Source organism: Rhincodon typus, chromosome 48 (assembly GCF_021869965.1).
Source record: "Rhincodon typus isolate 14 chromosome 48, sRhiTyp1.1, whole genome shotgun sequence".
NCBI lineage: Eukaryota > Metazoa > Chordata > Chondrichthyes > Orectolobiformes > Rhincodontidae > Rhincodon > Rhincodon typus.
This window is the reverse complement of record NC_063379.1, coordinates 4,397,886-4,408,228: the sequence shown is the minus strand read 5'-3', so window position 1 is coordinate 4,408,228 and position 10,343 is coordinate 4,397,886. Positions and strand designations below refer to the sequence as shown.

The window sequence follows — 10,343 nt, the reverse complement described above, 5'->3', positions numbered from 1 at the left end:
TCATTCGTCACAGAAGAGTTAGACCAAAGGGTCTGTTTTGGTGCTGCATGACTCTATGTTAATCTGGTAAATGGGGGTGAGCCTGTGGAATTCACTATCATAGAAAGCAGTTGAGGCTAAAAATATTGTACAATTTCAAAGTGGTGTTGATAGAGGTTTCAAAGTGGGGCTAAAATGATCAAAGGATATTGGGAGGGGAAGCAGGAACAGGCTATTGAGTTGGATGATCAGCCATGATCAAGGTGAATGGTGGAGTAGACTAGAGGGCTTCTTGCTCCCATTCTCGATGTTGCCATGTTTAAACCTCCTGTGAACTGCTTCTAATGCATTTGCATTCTTCCTTACTTTGCTCATTGGTCTAGGGCTTTAATTCTCACTTAGGGCCTTGTACATTGTAGACACGTGAGTGGTCCCAGGTTCAAATCCCGGACGAGCCTTGATTTTTCAAGGCGGCACGGTGGTTCAGCGGTCAGCACTGGGAACTCATGTTCGATTCCAGCCACAGGTGACTGTCTGTGTGGAGTGTGCACATTCTCCCCCTGTCTGCGTGGGTTTCCTCTGGGTGGTCTGGCTTCCTCCCACAGTCCAAAAAGTGTGCAGTTTAGATGGATTAGCTGTGCTAGATTGCCCCGTAGTGTCCAGGGATGTGAGGGCTAGGTGGTTTAGCCATGGAAATGTGGGTTGCAGGGATAGGGGTGGGTCACGGTGGGATGCTCTTCGGAGGGTCAGTGTGGACTTGATGGGCCAAATGGCCTGCTTCCACACAGCAGGGATTCTATCATACGATTCTAAAAAAGGTGTACACAGTACTCCAGACTGTGAAACTGAAACGTAACCTCCCTACTTTTGAATTCAATTCCCCTCGTAATAAATGATAACATTTTATTAGCTTTCCGGATTACTTGCTATACCTGCATACCAATTTTGCGATTCATGCACCAGGATACCCAAGTCCCTCTGCATCTCAGAACTCTGCAATCTCTCACCTTTCACAAAGTGTGCTTCTTTGTTATTCTTTCTGCCAAAATAGACAATTTCACACTTTCCTACATTACACTCCATGCGTCACATCTTTGACCACCTACTTAACCGTAACCTTCTTGTTGGAAACACTGTATTTTAAGAACACTTTGCACTTGAGGAAACTTGTGGTGTTTAAGACTTTGAAATTTGCTTGTGTTTAATTGTTTCATTATCTCACAGGTATAGACTTGAGAAGTAGGCAGGTTTTGGTTGGATTGTACTTGCGAGGACTGCGTGCAGTTCTGGTTGCCAGATTTTGATAAAAGATATAGAATCACTGGAGAGGGTGCGAGGGAAGATCTACAAAGATGATGCATGTAACACAGGAATATAAATACCGGGAAACGATTAACAGGTTGCGTCTCAGCTCTCTAAAATATAGAAAGCTGAAGGATCATCCAAGAGTAGTTTTCATGAGAAGTTTTGTAATTGTCACAAAGAAATCCCAACAAGGAAGCCAGAACAGAAACCCTCACTCAGAGAACTGAGAGAATATGGAAGCTGTTTCCAAAGACAGTGGTCTAAGAAACTAGTATCAAAGTTTTTAAGAAGGTGGCGGTTTTTGTCACGACATTAGTAAGCCAGGTGAATACTCTGTAAACATGGCTGCCGGAGATGTTAAAATTCAGTTAATAAATCTGGAATTCAAAGCTAGACTCATACAGTCTTACAGTTGTACAGCATAGAGACAGACCCTTCGGTCCAACTTGTCAATGCTGACCAGATATCCTAAATAAATCTAGTCCCATTTGCCAGCATTTGGCCCATATCCCTCTAAACCCTTCCTATTCATGTACCCATCAGATGCCTTTTAAATGGTGTAATTGTACCAGCGTCCAACACTTCCTCTGGCAGCTCATTCCATACTTGCACCACCCTCTGCATGAAAAAGTTACCCCTCAGGTCCCTTTTAAATCTTTCCCCTCTCATCTTAACCTTATGCCCTATTTTGGACTCCCCTACCCTGAGGAAAAGACCTTGTCTATTCACCCTATCCATGCCCCTCATGATCTTTTAAACCTCTATAAGGTCATCTCTCAGCCTCCGACGCTCCAGGGAAAATAGCCCCAGCCTATTCAGCCTCTCCCGACAGCTCAAACCCTCCAGCCCTGGCAACATCCTTCTACATCTTTTCTGAGCCCTTTCAAGTTTCACAACATCCTTCCTTTAGCAAGGAGATCAGAATTGCACCCAGTATTCCAAAAGTGGCCTTACCAATGTCACGTACAGCCACAACATGACCTCCCAACTCCTATACTCAATGCACTGACCAATAAAAGCAAGCATAGCAAATGTCTTCTTCACTGTCTTATCTACCTGTGCCTCCACTTTCAAGGAACAACCAACCTGCACTCTAAAGGTCTCGGTGTTCAGCAACATTCCCTAGGCCCTTACCATTAAGTGTATAACTGCTGCCCTGATGTGGCTTGAGGGGCTATACTTGCTCCTGTTTTTTTTTAAAAAATGCACCTGTCCCCCCAAGACATCCCGATGCAAATCTTTTCCCCTTTCAGTATATATTCAATCTCCCCTTCTGGAGCATCCCTATTGCATCTGCTCCCACCACCCTTTCAGACAGCGTGTTCCAGATCACATCAATTCAAAATAAGCATTTCTCCTCACCTCCCCGCTGCCCTCTGGTTCTCTTCCTGATTCTCTGTTCCTCTTGCCCCTAGAAACAATCTCTCCTGATTGACTGAATCGGAAACCCCTTCTTGGTCGAATTGAGTGAAGCACCTCTACTCTGAGATTGTTCCAACGCAGCACCCTCTCAGTAAAGGAGGAGTGGGTGAGGTAGAATGACCGCAACAGTCCGAGACTGTGTGTGTGTATGTGTGTGTGAGAGAGAGAGAGAGAGAGAGTGAGATGGTTGTTTAGGGGTGAGGTGTTAGGAATTGCGAGGAGGAGGTCGGGGGTGGGGGGAGGTGTGGATGTGCAGATGCTCAGTCTCACCTTCTACGTACAAGATGGCATCACAGAACAGTTCATCCTGCTGCTGCCTGTGCAGGTTCTCAAATGCTGCCTTGTGAACGGACAGCTTGGGGCTCGGGAGCTTGGAACCAGAGGTTGAAGCCTCCATCTTCAATCCAATCTCATCACTGCAACCTGCAGGGAGAGGGGAAAGAAAATTGCACACATCTTAAGTGTCGCTGCCTCCCACATACCTCAACAAGTTCATTTGGCACAACCGTACGACAAAGGGAGATCATTTTGTCTTCCAAGTCTGCCATTTTAAAGACTCTTTTTTTTTCCCCCCAAATGACAGGCAATGACTAGCAGTGTACTGCTGGGATCACTGAAAGCGATTCACAACCTATATTAATGATTTGGATGAAGGGACTAAATGTAATATCTTCAAATTTGCAGATGACACAAAGCAGGGTGGGGAGGGTGAGCTGTGAGGAGGATGCAGAGATGTTTCAGTGTGATTTCGACAGCCTGAGTGGGGAAATATATAGAAGCTGCAGTATAATGTGGATATATCGGAGTTTATCCACTATGGTAGCAACCAGAGAAGGGCAGATTATTATCTGAATGGTGACAGATTGAGAGAGGGGAATGTGTAGCGAGGCCTAAGTTACCTTGTAGACCAGTTGCTGAAAATATGCAAAAAACAAAGTAAACAAAAAAAATGGGTTTCTGAAGAATGGTCACTGGACCCAAAACTTTGACTCTGCTTTCTCACCACAGATGCTGCCAGATCGGAGTTTCTCCAGCAATTTCTGTTTTGATGCTGAAAATAAGCAGGCAGTAAAGAAGGCAAACTGTATTTTCGCCTTCATAGTGAGAGGATTGGAGCACAGGAGCAGGGGTGTCTCACTGCAATTGTACAGGGCCTTGGTGAGACACACCTTTGGTCTCCTTATCTGAGGAAGGACATTCTGGTGATGGAGGGAGGGCATTGAAGATTTCCCAGACTGATTCCCGGGATGATAGGACTGACAATATGAAGAGAGACCAGATCGGTTAGGATTATATTCACTGGGGTTTACAAGAAGGAGGATCTCATAGAAATCTATAAAACTCTAATGGTGCTAAACAGGAACAGGATGTAGGATGTTCCTAATGACGGGAGAGTGTAGAATCTGAGGTCATAACTTAAGGTAGGACTGAGATGAGAAATGTATTCACCCAGACAGTGGTGAGCCTGTGGTATTCTCTGCCACAGAAACCAGTAAAGGCCAATGGCATCTGGGGCTAAAGTGATGAAAGAATAGGGAGGAAAAGTGGGAACATGCAATTGAGTTGGATAATCAGCCATGATCACAATGAAGGGCAGAACAGGCTCGAAGGCTCCTATTTTCTATGTTTCTTTGTCTCTCTATGCATTTTCATTAAATCACAAACTTTGCACACTCCTTTCCCCAGCTTCAAAGGGCCAGGCTAGCTGAAGGCATGGACATCATTATAGTGGGGCAATTAAACTGGTGGAGCTTGGAGATCAGGGAGGGTCACCGGGGCTGGGGACGCTGGAGAGCGCTATGCGAAGAACCCAAGAACAAGAATTGTAAATTGGGTTGTTAGCTGGACTGGGAGCTTAGGTAGGGAAGGAGGAGACGAGTTAGGAGGACAGAGCTAGCAGCTACTTTGGAGCAACCCAGTCTGATTCCGAATCCACCCACTCACTTTCTCTCTCTCACAGCAATGTGAACTTCAGGCTTCGTGGCTGTATGAGTTACGATAATCGTCAACTAATTTATTGCCACGTGCCAGGATTAACGTCTGATGCAGCAGACGATGGAATAATAAAATGGAAGTGAGAAGCAGAACAGCTCAAAGTCCATTACAATACATTCTTAACTCTTGATCAACTGAGCAGAGCGCGACGAGAAAGCCTACTCAACAGAAAGTAATACTGCCATCGTGGTGACATGCCTTATTGTACAAAAGAGGTCAGACAGATACTGAAGGAATCAATACATACATAGGAACAGCAGGAGGCCATTCAGCCCCCTTCTCCAGCCTGTCTCACAGGAACAGGAGGAGGCCATTCAGCCCCTTCTCCAGCCTGTCACACAGGAACAGGAGGAGACCATTCAGCCCCTTTTCCAGCCTGTCCCACAAGAAGAAGCCATTCAGCCCCTTCTCCAGCCTATTATACAGGAATGAGAAGAGACCATTCAGCCCCTTCTCCAGCCTATTACACAGGAGCAGGAGGAGATGACCATTCAGCCCCTTCTCCAGCCTATTACACAGGAGCAGGAGAAGGCCATTCGGCCCCTTCTCCAGCCTATTACACAGGAACAGGAGGAGACCATTCAGCGCCTTCTCCAGCCTATTACACAGGAGCAGGAGGAGACGACCATTCGGCCCCTTCTCCAGCCGATTACACAGGAACAAGAGGAGACCATTCAGCGCTTTCTCCAGCCTGTCCCACAGGTACAAGAAGAGGCCATTCGGTCCCTTCTCCAGCCTGTCCCACAGGAAGATGAGGAGGCCATTCAGCCCGTTCTCCAGCCTGTTACGCAGGGCCATTCCCCTTTCTTTTTTCTTCCCTATTTATCCTCCACTCCTACAACATTTATGCATCGCAATCCTTCACCCCCTTATTGGCCCCCATCCCACATTCCCTTCTACCCCCAATCCCATCCCTTCCCATCATGTCCTTCACCCCCCACCCCACCCTTATTCCCCCTTATCTATTCACCCATCTTCCATCTTCTTTTGCCCACCATCCTCCTCCTCTCCTCCTTCATACTCTCCCTGTGCCCTCCCTCCTCTCTCCCCCCCTCACCATTTCCTTCTTTCTCACCTCCCTCAACTCCTCACCATCCCCTCTCACCGCTCAATTCCCTTGCCCCTCTTCTCTCCCTCCTGGCTCTTGCCCTGCCCACACACTCATCACTTCCCCCTCCCTTGCCCCCAACAACATCCCCATCCTTTACCTCCTCTTGCCTCCTCATACCATTCCCCCCCACCCACTCTTGCCCCCTCACACTGTTCCCCCACACCTACCCGCTCACACTGTTCCTCCACACCTACCCCTTCATATCTACCCCTGCCCTCTCTCACCCCCTCACACCATTCCCCAACCCCTACCCTCTCTTGCCCCCTCACACCATTGCCCCACACAAACCCTCCCACTGTTCTCCCAAGCCTACCCTCTCACACCATTCCCGCACCCCTGCTCTCTCGACCCCTCCCCTTCCACACCCCTTTCTCTTACCCTACCCCCTCACCCATTTCCCTCCCCATCCCCATGTTGTCCCCTGAAATCCTTCCCTTGCCCTTTCCCTCTCCTCACCTTGCCCTATACACGTCCTTCATGACCCTCCTCCTCATCCCCATGTTGTCCCCTGAAATCCTTGACCTTGTGCCCCTGCCCCACCTTGCCCTATACACCTCCTTCATTGCCCTCCTCTCCTTCCCTATCTTGCCCCCTCACTACGACCTTGGTCCTCGACCCCTCCCCTTTGACCCCGCCCCCGTGCATCCCTTGCCCTCTCGCTCTTTCATGGGCGGCCCCATTCACAAGATCCTCTTCCCCACGCCCCCTCCTACCGCACGACCAATCACAACCCGCGAGGTCGGGGTTCAGCTCCCTCATTGGCTCTGCTCTACGTCTCCTTCATCCCGGCGGGGACACCACATTCCGCCAATCCCCGGGGACCCTGCCGCCGCGGGGCTTTCCTATTGGCCGCAGCTGCCAGGTGAGCGTTGTTGTGGGAGTCGTGGGGGGTGGGGGTGGAGGAGGAAGGCGGGTTCCCGCTTTCCCATTGGTCGGTTCAAACAGCCAACGGTCCTTACGGCCCGGCGCGAGCGAGCGGGTGCTCACGTGACTGCACCTGGCGGGCGGTTAACGGTGAGGGAGGGGAAGGAAGAGACGATACCGCCGCCATTTTGTGGTGCGTTCAACGAAAGGTCACCCAGGGAAAGCATGGCCAACTCCCCCGCTCTATTACTGTGCCCAATGCAGGTCAAACCATGTGATTCTACCCTGACACTTCCAACATTAGAAAATTGGGTTGCCACACGTCTTTGACAGATCTCTAGACACTTAGGGCACACACTGCCATCAGCCCCACCCAGTCAAATAGCTACCTCTCCCACCAACTTGTAGGCAGTGTGTCTACATGGCAAAATTTCGCGCCCACCTGCCAAAGGAAATTCTCCTGGGTTGCCATCAGGTTTTGGTGACCTGCATTGTGCAGGACGCTTGGCATGGCTTTGGCGCTGGTGTCTAACCGAGCACTCACCAGTGTTTCCTCACCTGAATGTGCCATGGTAATCCTACACTAGGGCTCTTGTGGTGCAATTGGAGTGTCCCTACCTCTGACTCAGGAGCCTTGAGTTCAAGTCCCAGCTGCCCCAGAGAGGTGTAATGTCGCCTCTGAACACAATCCACCCCTCAACCCCCTTTCCCTTGCACATCTCCTTCATGGTTCAGGTGTTTCGGAATATGACTTGGTTATAGAGTCATACTGCACGGAAACAAACTAAATGGTCCATGCTGACCAGGTTTCCTGAACTGAACTAGTCCCAGTTGTTTGCATTTGGCCCTCTGAACCTTTGCTATCCCACGAGCCTGTCCAAATGTCTTTTAAATGTCGTCATTGTACCTGCCTCCACCACTTTCTGTGATGGTTCATTTCATACACACACCACCCTCTGTATGAAAGAGTTTCCCCAATGCACCCTAGTTTTAGACTCCCCTATCTAGCAGCACGGTGGCTCAGTAGTTAGCACTGATGCCTCGCAGCACCAGCCTCGGGTGACTGCCTGTGTGGAGTTTGTATATTCTCCCTGTGTCTGTATGGTTTTTCTCCCATAGTCCAAAGATGTGCAGGTTAGATGGATTAGCCATGGGAAATGCAGGGTTATAGGGTAGGGCGGTGGGTTTGGGTGGGATGCTGTTCAGAGCGGCCATGTGGACTTGATGGGCTGAATGGCTTGCTTCTAAACTGTAGGGATTCTATTCTATGATACCTTGCAGAAAAGACCTTATCTATGCCCTTCATGATTTTCTAAACCTCTATGAGGTCACCCCTCAGCCTCCAATGCTCCAGGGAATAAGGTCCCAGCCTATTCAGCTTCTCCTCATAGCTCAAACCCTACAGTCTTGCTAACATCCTTGTTTGTAATTCTTCTCTGCACCCTTTCCAGTTTAACAGCAACCTTCCTATAGCGGGTGACCGGAATTGTACTCAGTAATCTAAAAGTGACCTCACCAGTATCCTGTACAACCACAACATGATGTCCCAACTCCTACACTCAATGCTCTGACCAATAATGCCTTCTTCATCATCCTGTCCATCTTTGGTTTTGGGGATTTAAAGTCTCAAACTGTAAAAATGGGGTTAAATACAGGTAACGAGACCTTGAATATGGCAGAGAACTATGGATGCTGGAGATCTTAAACAAACAAAAAGGAATCAGGAATTGCTGGAGAAATTCAGCAGGTCTGGCAGCATCCATGAAGTAAAGACAGGTAATGTTTCAAGTCCAGTAACTCTTTGTGTTTAAAAAAATTAACAAAAGCTTATTACTGAAAAGGTTGGGACTACATGGACTGTAGAAGTTAACAGATGATAGTAGAATGGCTTCCTTAGGTATTAAACTGGAGATTTGATGTCTGCAATCTTTGCAGTAAGGATAGTAGAGAAAGGTGTTTTCCTTTGGGAAATGGAGGTAAATTAGTCTAAAAACAATTAGTGTATTCTGAGGGGTTGTAAAATCCATTTCTTCCATCAGATCAAGGAAGGAATTTTTAAGCAAGGAATGTTGGGAGGACAATCACAGAGCATGTAATGTCAATGTGGAAATGGGTGGAATTTAGGGAGGTCCTCTGGATTCTACATCTCAGGGTTCTTGTCGGGACAGCTAATTGGAGTTTCAACTTGGTGTATGCAGTTTCCAACTCACTGGGAGCAAATAGCAAACTAATTGACAGTTAGATTGACCTACACAGTGATCAGACGGGAAAAAAACTTTAACATTTGTCATGTGAAATGCAGGTATGATTTAACCTCAGTTTGAATTTGTGAGGGAACTCCAGAAACTTGACACTATCCGGGGACCAAGCAGCCCGCTTGATTGGCACCACACCCACAAACATCCACTCCCTCCAGCACCTCAGTAGCAGCAGTGTGTACTGTGTATAAGATGCACTGCAGAAATTCACCAAATATCCTCAGACAGCACCTTCCAAACCCATGATCACTTCCGTCTAGAAGGACAAAGGCAGCAGATACATGGGAACACCAGCTCCCATAAGAGTTAGTAAGAACTGCCGATGCTGGAGTCAGTGATAACACAGTGTGGAGCTAGAGGAACACAGCAAGCCAGGCAGCATCAGAGGAACAGGAAAGTTGATGTTTTGGGTCAGGATCCATCACCAGCTCCTGGAAGTTCTCCTGCAAGTCACTCACCATGCTGACTTGAAAATATATCGTTGTTCCTTCATGAGCATTGGATCAAAACCCTGGAATTCCCTCCCTAAGGGCATTATGGGACAACCAACAGCACATGGCCTGCAGTGGTTCAAGAAGACAGCTCACCCCCACCTTCTCAAGGGGGGGCAACTAGGGACGGGGGCAATAAATGCTGGGCCCAGCCAGTGACACCCACAGCCCACAAATGAATAAAGAAAAACAACTTGTGCATGCAGAGCACTTTAAAAGTAATAAAAGAACACAAGAACTAGGAGCAGGAGTAGGCCGTCTGGCCCTTCAAGCCTGCTCCGCCATTCAATAAGATCGTGGCTGATCCTTTCGTGGACTCAGATCCACTTACCCGCGTTCTCACCGTATCCCTTAATTCCTTTATTGTTCAAAAAAAATCTACCTTTTTTTTAAAAACGTTTACTGAAGTAGTGTCAACTACTTCACTGGAATTCCATAGATTAACAACCCTCTGGGTGAAGAAATTCCTTCTCAGTTCAGTCCTAAATCTGCTCCCTCTAATCTTGAGGCTATGCCCTCTTGTCCACAATTAGCTTTCACATCAGTGAATTTAAAACACTAAATGTGTCTTAAATATTTAATTGCTATAGTCTCCACAAGTTTCTGGGAGAGAGGATTCCAGGCATTCGCTTCCCTCTGGGAGAAGAAAACCCTTTGCATCTTGTGTGTCCTCATTCTTTAACTACGTCCCTGATATCAAGACTGCTCCACCAGTGGAAACATCTTCTTAATGCATACCCTGTGAGGCTCCTCCCTCAGAATCATGTACATGTTAATAAGATAATTCCTCGAAACTCCAAGGAAGAATGGAGTTTCACCACAGCAATCAGGGGACTGAATCTCTGTTGAACAGCTTCTAACGCCATCTTTTTCGATTCTGAATAGGGGGACCAAATCTATACACAATACTCCAGGAGT

At 47.7% G+C, this 10,343-nt stretch overlaps 1 protein-coding gene across 4 annotated transcripts in view; it reads right to left on the bottom strand.

The window, feature by feature from the left end:
* LOC125488050 (collagen alpha-1(I) chain-like) overlaps window positions 1-6,683 on the bottom strand; it is a 9,739-nt gene extending 3,056 nt beyond the window's left edge. Inside the window, exons 1-2 of one of the 4 annotated variants that reach the window (XM_048620840.1) lie at window positions 6,526-6,683; window positions 2,977-3,129 (exon numbers count right to left, since the gene is read on the bottom strand). In XM_048620840.1, coding sequence (XP_048476797.1) covers window positions 2,977-3,129; window positions 6,526-6,571 — 199 coding nt within the window. In that variant the 5' untranslated portion in view covers window positions 6,572-6,683. Of the gene's footprint in view, window positions 1-2,646; window positions 2,759-2,976; window positions 3,130-4,948; window positions 4,991-6,268; window positions 6,360-6,525 lie in introns of those variants that run through there. The other 3 variants (XM_048620841.1, XM_048620843.1, XM_048620844.1) reach the window with 3 other exon arrangements.
* Between the last annotated feature and the right edge of the window lie 3,660 nt (window positions 6,684-10,343).